This window comes from Petaurus breviceps, unplaced genomic scaffold, assembly GCF_028583685.1.
Source record: "Petaurus breviceps papuanus isolate PSGF00001 unplaced genomic scaffold, PetGlider_PUasm1.0 40, whole genome shotgun sequence".
Classification (NCBI taxonomy): Eukaryota; Metazoa; Chordata; class Mammalia; order Diprotodontia; family Petauridae; genus Petaurus; species Petaurus breviceps.
This window is the reverse complement of record NW_027186315.1, coordinates 8,773,672-8,787,962: the sequence shown is the minus strand read 5'-3', so window position 1 is coordinate 8,787,962 and position 14,291 is coordinate 8,773,672. Positions and strand designations below refer to the sequence as shown.

At 34.8% G+C, this 14,291-nt stretch overlaps 1 protein-coding gene across 2 annotated transcripts in view; it reads right to left on the bottom strand.

Annotated features, from left to right (window-relative positions):
- Positions 1-14,291, bottom strand: part of LOC138170909 (cadherin-10) — a 313,250-nt gene that overhangs the window by 31,607 nt on the left and 267,352 nt on the right. For both annotated transcript variants that reach the window (XM_069100370.1, XM_069100369.1), the window contains 2 exons: positions 12,400-12,587; positions 9,220-9,473 (listed from right to left, as the gene is read on the bottom strand). In XM_069100370.1, the coding sequence (XP_068956471.1) occupies positions 9,220-9,473; positions 12,400-12,587 (442 nt within the window). The remainder of the gene's footprint in view (positions 1-9,219; positions 9,474-12,399; positions 12,588-14,291) is intronic.

Sequence of the window (14,291 nt, the reverse complement as noted above, 5' to 3'; positions counted from 1 at the left end):
TCTCTACTATTATGACTGATTTCATGCATAAATTCTATCTTCCAACCACACTGGGATATTCTGTATTCTCTGGATCTCATTTTCTGAAAGCTTTTCTCTTTCTAGCTTCTACACCTTTGTTCCTGCTATTTCTTTATCTTGGAACACCAGCTTTCCCTCTCTACCTACCAAAATACAGTCTTCCCTTCAAGTTTTAGATCTAATATTTCATCCTCCACAAAATTTTCCCTAATTACATTAGGCAGAAAGGATCACTCCACTCCCCCAACTACTGACGATTTTAAATAGGTGTAGGTGTAGTTATTTGTGTACCTCTATCATCTCAACCAGTGGATTATAAATTCATTAAGGCAGAAGTCTAGGGCCATGCCTTACCTATCCTGCATCCCTAGCCAAATTCATCACAATGCTTTGCTCAAATAAGATGCTCCATAAATGCTTTTTGAGAGATTGGAACAAATTAAGGTTCTGTAGCTATATTCCCTTAAATCTTGACAAGAACAATACTACTTTCTTGTAAAAATAATGTGATTCCTATAAATAAAATAACAGGCAGAATCTGCAGGTTTTTTTATACCATTCTTTGCCATGTTAATATGTGCTTGATGCTGAATTCTTAATGACCTTCAGTTAAAGAACAATGATAGAGCAGTGGAAGATGAATAATGTGATGATGTGTGTATTGTAGTGAAAGCTTTTTGTTCTAGTTAACAAAGATGATAGAATTGTGTCTGTGTGTTTTTAATCCTCTTCAATACTTGGAAAATGTCAGCAAACTTTAAGCCACCGGATTTATTCATCTTGAAAACACAAATTTGAAAAACCTATATAACTGATTATCACGAAGAAGTGCTGTTCCATGGAGCCATTTTAAAACATTCCTGCCATAATTGGTGTCTTAAAGCAACAGTACTAGCAAAACTCATACTTTCATTTTCTATGATACTGCTTTTGGTTCTGTCTGAATTTGCTATCAAACCTCTATTATTCAAAGAGATAATTATTTTTTTCTCCTCACAGAACAAGTTAGATGTAAGAACTTCTCAGTCAGTATATGGACAAAGTGCACAACCAACATTTATGTAGTAATTCATAGGATTAATAAGGTCAATTTTATTTCAGGAAGGTAAATGGAAAGTGTCCAATATCACTAATAACAATAATAGTAAATAATATTTATACAGTGCTTACTATGTGCCATATACTTTGCTAACTGATCTAATTTGATTCTCACATAACCCTGGGAGAAAAATGCTATTATTATCCCCATAGTAGAAATGATGAAAGAGAAGTAAATAAAGTTAAGTGACTTTCCTAGGGTCATGATGTTAGTAACTGTCCAAGGGTGAATTTGAATTCAAGTCTTACTGACTGTAAGCCCAGTTCTCTACCCATTGTACCAACTAACTAACCAAATATTTAATCCTCTTTTATATGATTCATGAAAGAAAAAAAAATCAGCTAGTTCTGAAACCTACTTCAGATAGTTTCCTGTCTAATATTTTCAGTGATTTTAGTTAATCAATCGACAGATATTTATTGAGTTCTCCCTATGGACAAATCACTATGCTAGCTACTGATTGTGAAATTATCAGTACTATTTAAAAGAGAATCAAGATTGTACTATATACAGGGTGATTTAAAAATGTGACTAAAATCCTTGACATTATATTTAAATATATTTTAAAATGTAATTAATTTTGACAAGTCAATGAAACAGATTTACAAAGCAGCTAACATAGAGTTATTCCAGGTAAAAAGACACAAAGAAGAAATGAAATCACAGTCTTTGCTTTCAAATAGTATACAGGTAATGGGAGTAAGTAAATATTTTACAAAAATACCTATAATCCAAAGAAGAAGTTTGAAATTTCCCCAGGAAAGGTTCAAAGGTCTTTGAGAAATATGAAAAGAGAGATAACATTTTTTTTTCAGTTACTTGTAGGAGGTAAAAACAGAATTGGATCTTGAAGGAGGAGAGGGATTTTAATAGGTATAAACTGAGGATTGTGGAAGGCAACTCAAGGATTAGATTTCAGTCAAGATGTGTGAACAAAAACACAATAATATGAAAGGGCAGAAGAAGGAAAAGGAATATTTAGTAGCCTATTTTGCTTGTAATGTAGAGTAGAATGAAATAGAGAAGAGTGAGATAAGGTTAAAAAATAGACTGGCATGAGCTCGTGGAGGCCCTTAAATATATCTGTTATCTAAGATGCAATGAGGAGCACCTGAAGGCTTTTGGGTAGAAGAATGGCAGGATCATAGTGGTGCACTGTGATAAGTACTTACACAGTGACTTGAAGGATGGTCTGGAAAGGGGATAGATTAGAAAGGGGAATATCAGTTAGGTCCAGAAAAAGGCTAATCAGGGCTTGAACTAGGGTGGTTGCCATGTGAGTTGAATGACAATAAAAAGCGAGAGGTATTATGATGAAAAAATTGACAGAACTTGACAACTGTTGTTTTCTAGTACCACAAATATGGTCACTTTAAATCAGAATCAGGTTTGAAAATGAATGAGAAGCATTCTCTATCCAGATAGGGATACTATTGAGGAAAAAAAAAATGAAGAACACATAAGAATTTTTTTTTTTCAATTTCAAAGGCAAAGACCAAAAGGAAAGGTTAACAGGGAGGGAAAAAAACCTTTTCAATTTTTTAAAAAAAGATGACCATGGGCAAGTTATGTTGGCACATTTGGGTTTTGTATGACCATGATTTCACCTTCTTCTTCCAGAGAAAGAAAAGAGATTCAAGAATCCTGAACATTTTAATAACTGCTGGCATAAGGTACACTGATGGTTTATTTGGTATCAGCAGAAAGCACTTATATAAAAGAAAATACTTATAGTTGTGATGTAAAATGGGTATTTTTATTACTTAAATCCTTGTTCTGAGAAGTAATGAAGGATAGCATTTAGAGAATTGTCTTCAGAGAAAGGAAAGAGTTTAATTCAAGTCCCACCCTTGACATATATTAGTTGTATGACCCTGAACAATTCATTTAGCTTCTGAGTGGCCTGTGTAAATCTCCAAGACTATAATCTGCAAAGGGAGGTCTCATCTGCTTTGGAAGAAGGGTTAACTTCAATAGACACCCCTTACACTAGCAGAATCACAGAAACGTTCCAAAAAATAGTCTTTTAATTGTAAATCTTATTTTAAATACTATTCACACTTTAAGAGAAAATTTTGACAAATATTTCTGTTTTCATAGTGAAAGTACAATTAGATAGAAGAGAAAACAACATTAAAAAAATCAATTTACTAATGTGTATGGTCTTAGTTATTCAAATCACAAGGCCATAGTGTAGGCAGTTCTGACCACCTGGTGGCAGTGTAGTCTAACCAAAATAAGCAAGATAATATGAAAGCAGGTACATGGTAGCATGATAGAAAGATCTCTGGACTTAAATTTTTTGACACATTTTTTGCTCTTAGGTCAGATGGGCTATCTTGTGCATTTAGTGACAGATGATTTTATCTCTCTGAGTATCTGTTTTTTTCATCTGGACAATGGACATAAATGATAATTGCATTATCTGTCTCCTTGTCTTGCTTTAAGAAATATTATTTGTCATTATTGTTAATAATGGCATTGAAAAACCAGGACTAGAACACATGTTACACATCATCTTTGTTTTTATATACAAAGGGGAAACCCATCAGCTACAATTTTAACTTTAAACTGAAAATGTACTTATTAAGATTCATAAAGTTTTTTATGATTCATTTATATAGGAAGATCACAGGTAGTATGATTTTAAGAATTTACCCAATTTTTTAAATGATTTTAAACTGTTCTTTTGGTCAAAGATTCATCTTTTCAAAACACGTTTTTCCAGTGTTGCTCTAGGGTTGCAAATCTTATAGCCTCAAAATCTCTGAGAAATAAAAGTTGTAGTCCACTCAAAGGAAGATAGGTGTATTTATTCTTGGTGGTTACAGGTAGATTACAGAACTTTTCTAATGATGACCTACACACCAGGAACGGCAAAACACATGTATTTCAAAAAAAATGGATGATTAGGAAAGGAAGTGAGCTGGTCATGTGGTAAGAACCAGAAACTGACAGTAAGAATGTTTCACTTGGGGCAGCCAGGTGGCTCAGGTGGTAGGAGCACCGGCTCCGGTGTCGAGATGATCTGGGGATCGAATCTGGGCTCAGATACTTAGCAACTACCCAGAAACACCTGGCCATGTAACCTTGAGCAAGTTACTTAACCCCAATTGCTTTTAAAAAAAGTGTTTCACTAGTACTAAAGAATTGCAAATATAGAAAACTTTTACAAGGAGTGCAAGAGCAGGAAGGTAAAAGGGAATGGGACAACCTTACTCTCATTGCATTTGGCTTAAGGAGGGAATAACTTACACACTCAATTGGGTATCTTACCCTACAGGAAAATAGTAGGGAAGGGAATAAGAAGGGGAATGATAGAAGGGAGGGCAGATAGGGGGAGAGGGTATTTAGAAACAAACATTATTGAAAAGGGACAGGGTCAAAGGAGAAAATAGAATAAGTGGGGGTGGGATATGATGGAGAGAAATATAGTTAGTCTTTCACAATATAACTACTATGGAAATATTTTGCATAACTGCAAATGTGCAACCTATATTAAATTGCCTATCTTCCCAGCGGGGATGGGTGAGGAGGGAAGAAGGGAAAAAAAATCTGGAGCTAAAAGTTTTAAAAACAAATGTTTAAAAGATTTTTTTTTAACATGCCATTGGGAAATAAGATATACAGGTACTGGGATATAGAAATTCATCTTGCCCTACTAGAAAGTTGAGGGTGAGGTATGGGGGAGGATATAAAAGAGAACAGCTTGTCGGGAGGGGTATTCAGTAGGCTCATTATTTTGGGGTGGAGGTAGGGGAAAGACAGGTAGAAAAATTTGTAACTCAAAATCTTGGGGAAATGAATGTTGAAAACTAAAAATAAATAAATGGCAAAAATTACAAATATATATATACATATGCATACATAAAACATATATATGCATGTGTATATATATATATGTATGTTTATAGAGAAAAGACTCCATTATGTTAGTTGAATCTAGTATGGAGGACAGATGAAAGAACATAGAAAAGAATTATACAGTTTGAGAAGGCAGAAGAGAGACGTATCTGTACTGATGAAGAGAATATCTACATCCAAGAAATCACAGATGTAATGAGTTATGTTTATATGGTATCAATCAGCATAATTTGATCAATATAACAAAACACATTATGTATCTGGGTCATGAACTCTGGAAGGTCCATACCAATCAGGAACACTTTAAAAGATGGACTTTGTAATGACTATAATATATGCACCAGTCAACCTAAGTTCAGAATAGCTCTTGAGAAAGTGAGACACAAATGATTTTTTCAGGCATAGCAACCCTAATGATCCTCTACAAATTGTTAATAAGATTGTGTTGGTAAAGAGAGCACTCTGAAAGTTAAAGTACAATGAAATATTGAAAGATAAAAAAGTACTAGATATTATGGATCTTCACATAATGGAAAAGAGAGGCACGTGGAAAATCAAAGATTTAGTATTTTAATGAGAGCAACTGGTCAATTAAAATAACCAGTTTACTTAATTATTTTGATTTCATCAAATGTTTAAGTCAATATAAGGAGTGAAGCCAAGTCTGCACATAGCTTACATTCAAGTGACCGATTTTATTTATTTATTTTACTACAAATTGTCTTAAGGATATAAACAGGAGAGGAAAAACAGCATTTGTTCTGCTCTTTTAGTGATTAAACCGAATTTTTAAAATAAATTGCTTGTTCCTTTTAGGTGACAGGACATTAACACAGTGTCAAACCAGATTGCTACGTACATGAAATTAAATGTGTGATTATTAGTAATTCTCCCAACTCCTCCAACCTGCACCCCTAAATAATAAAAAAATGGAACACAAAGGGGCCTAATTAGTTGCCTTCATATGGATAGCAAATAAGTGTACTCTGCCAGAATAACAGTACTCCTCACATTATATATCTATTTTTAACTGAAATCATCAATGCTTCATATGATTTTTGATTTCCATAGCAAAATATAATTTTGTACAATTTTCTGTGTCTGCAGGGAAATATCACAAATAGCAGGGAAGTACACACTTGGGGAAATTAAGTAGGACATTTTTCACTGATTTGCTAGACCTGTCAAGAATTTTATTTTAGAGTTGGTTAGAAGGAACCTCAGAGATGTCTATACCAACCCTCTAATTTTAAAGATGAGGAAACTGAATCCCAGAGAAGTTAAATATATTGCCTGGGGTCACACCATAAGTTAGTGACAAAACCATAAAAGGATATAGTTCACTCTGAATCACAGGTGCTATGATTCATACTAGTTTTTCAATCTCATGCTCTTTCTGCTCTCTGTACTGTTAGTCTTTGTTGGGATTTAATTTGGTCTTAATTTAGGATTTCATTGGTGCAAGGAAATCCAGGTGAGAAAAATTTCTCTATAAATGTAGATAGGCTACTATAATCTCCAACTTTTAATCTTAGAGAATTGCCTGGTATACTGAGAATTTAATTAACTTGCCCTGGGTCACATATCCAGTGTATAAGATATGGGACTTGTCCTGAGGTCTTCCTAATTTTGAGCCTGGATTTTTTTCTACTATGCTATTTCCTTTGCTCATATTATATTTTATTATCAGTCATTAACAAGCATATTTTGAATGCTGAATAAAGTGAATTTATGAATATTTTATGAATTTGCCATAGATTGGGCAAGCATCAATACCAATTTTTTAAAGTATTAATTTTGGAAAGCATTTTCCAGGAGTCAACACTAAATATTAAGTATTTCTTACCACTTGACTTAAATCCTGAAGTAGAATGGAAAGTTCACTGGACTAGAAGTCAGGAGACATGAATTCTAGTTATATCAATTAATTTTTCCATTATGTCCCCAGGAACCTCATTATTGTAGAATACTTGGAAATTCTGCATCATTCCCTGGTGCTGGTACCTTCCTACCTGTCCCCCTTTACCTTTTTTTTTGTGTTATCTTTCCTTATTACATCATAAGTTCCTTGAGAGCAGGATTGTCTTTCTTCTTTTGGTATTTCTATCTCTAGCATTTATCATGGTGTCTGACACAAGGTAGTTGTTTAATAAATGCTTATTGACTATTAATGCTACTGTGATAGAGCTGCGAGTGTGAGAGACATTGCAGCAGTCACAAGATGTTGGAGGGGGTGCACATGACCTCTGAGAAGCAGGAGCTTGGAGATGTGGAGGCCGACTCTGCCGGGAGGTAAAGGCCGACATGGCATTGAGCTCAGGGCCGTGGGGGCCGACTCTGTTGGGTTGGGAAAGGCCAATGTGGCATTGAGCGTGCCCCATAAACACGGACTCCTCTTAACATATACTCCTTTGCCCTGAACTCGGGAGAGTGCGCAATTGGCTCCCACATATCCTGTGGTGGGGTGGCGGCCGGAGGGGGTGCACGTGGCTTTCTGAGGAACGTTGTTGGGACAGCTTTGCCTGGGGGTTAACGAAGCAGGGACAAGGAAGTTTCGGGAATAGTGACTCAAGAGTAACACTCTAGGTGGCAGTGCCTAAAGGACTTCCGTGAAGGACTTTGCTCCTTTGTCTCATATGATGTACTCAGGAAAGAACATGATTGGACCCCGCAAGGCGTGCCCCCCTCCCCCCCCAGCCCCTCAAGGTTTATAAATAGGGGAGATAGAGGAAGTCAGTTATACACTTGTCATTACCATAGAGGAATGGTATGTTTCTAAGTAGGTGACAAAATATTTAGAAATTTGTGCAAGTTTGTCTGTCAGCTACTAGTTTATTCAGCAAAAATATAGATACTTTATCAAGTATAAAATATTTTTATAGGCTACAAATGAGAGGTCTGGACTTTAATTTATGAGACCTAGTTACTATTTCCCTTTCTGCCTCTGAATATTTTACCAAAGGTGAAAACCAATTTACAACACGTTCCCCTGAAAAAAAAAGAATGCATAACACACTTTTAAATTTTATATGAATCAGTTTTTCCTCACATGGAAACTGCAACTGACACTTGTGAGCTGATATGAGTTGGCAGCTTGATACTTGATTTTATCTAGTAAAAATTACTCAATGCTTTGAATCTTAATCATACCTCTTCGACAATGATGAGATTAAGCGTCTAAAGTCGAAATATTTTCACCTGAGACAAACTAGTTGAGCTGGAATTGTGATGGAGGTGAAAGTGGAAGTCCAAAAATCACAAAGCTATTAAATACCAAAGCTAAAATTTGAACTTAAATCCAATTTCAGTGCCCATTCCCACTTTACAGATAAAGACCCTGTGACCCAGAGACTTAAAGATACTGTCCCTGGGTTACACAGTTACCAAATAGCAAAGTCAAGATGATAGAAGTCTTCAAGTATTTGAGGGGCCATTACATGGAAAATAATTTTGAACTGTCTTTAGTCAAAGAGGCCAGAATGAATGAAGAGCAATGGATGAAATTTGCAGAAAGATAGATTTAGGGTTCAGGGAAAGAAAATCATCCTAACCATAAGAACAATCCCAAAGTGGAATGGGTGTCTATAGAGTGAAGAGTCTTCTCATTGAAGGTTTTCTTCAAGCAAAGGATTAATGAGCATTTGTTACATATATTGTAGAAGGGCTTCTCTTGTTTTAGTTATTAACTCTATTGTACCCACAAGGTTCCTTCCAGCTCTGAGATTATATGACAACTTCTACATCATGATTAGATATCAGAGGGGCATTTTAGTAGAAAAACAGGATATAAGCCTTTAAAGACAGAGAAGAAAAATGAGACTAACAATGAAAAGCCTAGGCTGTTAGTGGAGAATGGGTGAGGGACAGGGAGGGGACAGTCTGATCCCAATCTACTTGACTGACAGAATGAAGGGGGAGACAACTACACATATTAGTTTTAAAAAATTCCATGAAGAGCTCTGATTTGAAGGAAATAAGAGTCATAAAATATTGGTGCCATTGAATTTGTAAAAGTTCTATTAAATTCTCAGAAAATTTAATAAAAGGTTTAGCTAAATTGAACTATGAGATTAAATAAAGTAGGGATGCACTTGTTTCCCTCATTCTGCTCTAACATGGGATAGACAGTTCTCCCAGGAGATTATGTTTTTTATGAAACTTGTTGAACAGAATGTCAGAAGTTCATCAACAACACCAGAGATATTAGGAGATAATTTAAAATAGGATGTAAATACCTAATGGGGCTAGAAGCAGAATCTGGATCTCTTGCCATCACAGTACCAATGATGGTACCCACTTCGATATCTTCATGGACTTCAAATAGGTAAGAGGATCTACTGAAAACTGGGGGCTCATCCACATCCTCTACAGATATCTTCACAATGGTAGTATCTTTAAAAGGTCCAAGGTAATAGAAACGTGGATCCACATGAGTGTTTTCTGCCTCAACCTTCAGAGTATAAAGTCTTCGGCTTTCATAATCAAGAGGCTGTAGAAAGAAATGTCATTGAGATAGAGCAGGAAAAAAAAATATCCTTTTCCTCTAAGTCAAATGATGATTTTTAAATCAATGTACAGGATTAGGTTTGCATTGAAAATATTTATGGAATTCTAAATCTGAACAAAGAATTACCTTGTTCAGATAATATGCATTTATATGTATCATAGTTATAATTAAATCCTTATTCTAATAAAGAATGAATATGCTTAATTTATAATGCTTAAAAATAAAATAAATTTGTTTTTATTTTAGATCTTGTGCAAATGTTGAAAGATACTAAATGAATCTACTTTAATTAAAAATGATGCCACCTAGAAAGAATTCAGACCCAAATGTAATATAAAATTCCATTTTCTTGTGGTCTTTTTTTTCTTATTTTTATTGAGGCAGTGTATTATAGTGTATAGGGAGCTGGCCTCAGAATCAGGGAGACCTGTGTTCAAAGTCTCACTTCTGACATCTATTGGCTATGTGACCAAGTCACTTAATATACTACAAAGATCTGAATTTAAGAATACCTTAAAATCTTAAATTTGTGTTAATGGATGCAGCCCATTTTATTTGTTATTTATAGGCAAAGAAAATAGGGATCATAGGATAAAAATGTATTTCAAATTAAAATGTAAATGCCTCCATTAAAAAAAATAATGTGCACTTAAGAAAAATAATAGTAAAAGATTTTTTTAAAATGCACTGTATCAATTGATATGCCTGGTCTATCTAGTATAAATATCTAATATTCTGGGCAACGCTCTAAAACTAAAGTAGTAGATATGTTATGCCAATTCATGTTTGTAATGGGAGATTCCTCACCTAAATATTTGGCCTAACAATGAAATCACACATTTGGGTCCCTATCCACATTTCCATAAAAGCATGCATGGTTTTATTTATGTTTTCTTAATTTGACTAATGCACTCCTGACCCCCAGCATCTTATCGCAAGTAATGTAGGGAAAATTTAGAAGCTCGTCCTCCTGGTGTTAGGAAACAAAATATTGTAGCAAAATGCCACAGATGAATGAAACAGCGAAGTATGTTTATTGCATTTGGTTTTTGTGATAGTGAGTCCCTTTCAATAAGTCCAGGAAAATCAATACAGCACTCTGTTGTGAAAGCAAACCCCATACACCATGTGCACACGTACCCACACTCTTACACAGAGATTTTCTGAGTTTTCTGTATAGTCAGTGGAGGCAAACTAGAGAAAACAAAAGTGTAATCCAACGGATCAACTTAAAAACATGCTTCCTCTTTTGACTAATAGGCAGTACGCAGCCGCAAAACCTTTGATGAAATATTTCAACTAAAGGAGGCCTTTATCTACTACACTGGGAACACAATTCCTAGATTCCTTCTCCAATGACTATAATGAACAAACACTAGAGTAATTGAGTATGAAAATCATCATGGTCTACTAATTATTTTTGGTGAGGCAATCAGGGTTGAGTGACTTGCCCAGGGTCACACAGCCAATAATTGAATTTTTAAAGCACTCCCATAGTTCTATTCAATTTGAAAAGTCTAATGTGTTTTGTGACATGTTTTGTAAACTACAATGGAATATTTCAAGAAAATACTTTTATAAAAATATTTTAGGGATCATATCATAATTAGAAAATTTGTTGAAACAAAAAGGGAAACTCTAATCTTGACATTTTTTGGCTATTACAAGTACAAAATAAAAGCTAAGTAATTGTATCCAGAAATTTGAGAGGATTGCATTCCATATTTCTCTGTTTCACCCATACCCCTGTTCCCACTCAACTTCTGGCCAGGTCTTTTCTTTGGCTTTTTAAAGATACATCCTTTTTTTTTTTAAATAAAGGCTAGTAGGTTGCTGATTCATAGTTATATACTTACTATTATATTCTAAGAAGTTATATATTTCCCTTTGTATCATCTCAGTTTGAAGCTATATGTTTTATTCATTTTAAACTGAATGACCTTATTTCTTTTTCTCTTTTGTTTAACCCACATAGGTTTTATGGACAAAACTAGGTCTGCCCTAAAATGCCACTGATACAAATAGTTTTACACTGGGCTCAATTAAATGCTATTTCAATCAACACTTCCTAAGTGTTTACTGTATATAAGGCACTTGATAGCATTTCTATGGGATTCAAGATCACAATAGCTAAAAAACTTAATCCATATCACATAAGAAATTGAAATAATTATGTTTTTCTTCAATTTATGCTGTTAATCTGGTTTTATTACCCATTCTGATTATTATTTCATGCATCAGGAATGGTGTTGTGCTTTTCCCCTCTGACTCTCTTAGTTGTGATGCTCTGTTCTTATCTTAGTCCAATAAATCACATTCACTTATGAAAAAATAACACTTTAGTGCAGTCATTTTCAGTTGTGTCTCACTCTTTGTGAACCTATTTGGGATTTTCTTGGCAAAGATACCGGAGTGGTTTGCCATTTCCTTCTCCAGCTCATTTTACAGATGAAGAAACAGGCAAAAACAGGGTTAAATGACTTTACCCTGCATTATACAGCTAGTAAATATCTGGGACCACATTCAAAGTTAGGGAGATAAATCTTCCTTACTCCAGGCCCAGCACTCTATCCACCATGATACCATGTGTCTATTACGAACCTATATTATATGAACCAGTACCATGAAAATAGAAAGGGGAAATGGCTCAACTGTCTTTAATAATTTATCAAATGCTTTAGTTTCATTTATTTCATCAGCATATCCTTTGGTCAAAGCCGTTTTTCTTTTAAAGGAGTCCACTGACACTGTCTTTCTTGAATTGTGTCAAACATATTTTGAATACAACATCAAATGTTCAAATCCCATTACAGCCTTTTGAATTCATAGAGCTTCCATGAGCACTGAATGTATTTTATACCCTACTCCCTAAACTACTAGGCACTTGATTAATACTGAACATGTGCACCTTTTTCACAGTAAGGATGCCTTCCTGGGTGTCCTGTTGAGTTATGATGTCAAACATATCAGTTCCATCTCCATCAATAATTCTATATTCTATTTCTGCATTTTTTCCAGTGTCAGCATCTGTTGCTTTCACACTGCCAATGGCTGTGCCAACTGGGGAGGATTCAGGAACACGAAGATGGATAGTGTCTGCAAATAAAAAAAAGAAACAAAAAAACCCTAACTTTAGCAGGCATTCATAAGTATTGAGACAATGCTTAGTAATAAAAAAAAAATATCCTCATATAGAAAAACAGGGAATACTAACCAGAGAGATTCGTTGTTGTATACCAAATGTTCATTTGATGTTAATCATTAACTAATCATCTAACAGCCATTAATCATTCATAGAAATTCTATTTCCATATTGATGTCTGAGTTGGAGGAGGAAGGAAAGAATAAGAAAGCCAGTATGTTTTTTTTGCCTTATATCTTTGGACACTTTGTGCGGGAAAATGCTGTATTCTTTTTATTCTATTCTGTTTACTTTATATACCTGTTCTAGGAATTCTCATCTCTTATCATACTCTCATTTGGTCATCATACCAGATCCATGGATTAAATGATCATCTTTAGGTAGATGTCTTGTTTATCTATACTGATCTCTGGCCTCTTTCCTGAGCTCAGGTCTGTAGTTGAGGAAAAAGAAAAGGGTAATCAGATTGCCTAAGAGAATCACAGGATTTGAAAGCTGGAAGGAACCTCAGCAGGTATATAAGTTCAACTCACAACATGTTATTGTTGGTGGTCCAAGAAGTAGCAAAGCTTAGAGTCAGGACTTCAAATCTCACTGTCAATAGATTTTTAGTTGAGTTAGACAACTCATTTTCTGTTTCCTCATCCCTAGACTAGGGCTAATAATGCATGTAGTATCTTTCTCAAAGAGCTATTGGGAGTTTATACGTGTAAAATGTATTTTGTATATTAAAGTGTTATTTCATAGAATTGAGAAATCACAGAACTTGAGCAACCACAGAACCATCTTATCTACTACATACACAAAATGAATCCCAATTATAACAAATTTCATTTTGCCATTTTGGAATTTCCATTCATTGCTCTTGGTTCAGCCCTCTAACTCCAATAACCATAGTCCTTCCCCCACAGGTTAATTCATCAAATATTTAAAGTTAGGTATCATGCCTCCCCTAAAATCTTCTTTTCCTTGGGCTAAACATATCTGGATCCTTCAAGCTAACCACATCCATATATAAAAGATCCTTCACTATCCCATTTGCCCTCCTCTACATTCTCCCATTTTTTCACTGTCCATCTCAGAATGTCATTCTCAGAACTGAACACAAAATTCCAGATGGAGGCTGATGAAGGTCCAGATCTTGAACCAGTTTTTATAAAATATGCTTTAATGAGGCCTTGTTTTCATATTTTGCTAAAATTTTACACATGCTTAATCTAAGCCTCCTGAACCTCCACTTAGCTGTGTTACAGAAAGTCAACTAGTGGGATATGATCATTTGCACAAAATAAAAAAAAATAGCCAGGACTCTTTAAAGCAATGATAGCTTTCATTGCACTTTTCCTCCACCATAGTCTGTAGATACAGTTAATGGATTTGTTATTTTCTTGATACAAGGAATTCTGGGATAAGCAAATAGCCTCTAAAAACGTAGTTTCTGTATTTTTCTTTGCAAGTAATGATCTTAAAAGAAGTGCCTAGAGCCCTATGGCACTGTGAATTGACTTGCCAAGGTTTGAAAAGCTACTGTCAGATGGAAGATTTGAACCAGTCTACTCTCTGTTCAGTGCACCATGATGTTTCTCATTCACCACTAATATGAACAGAAAATTGCTGTTATGCTTCAACTCTCAAGTTTAACAAATTCCGAAGCCTAA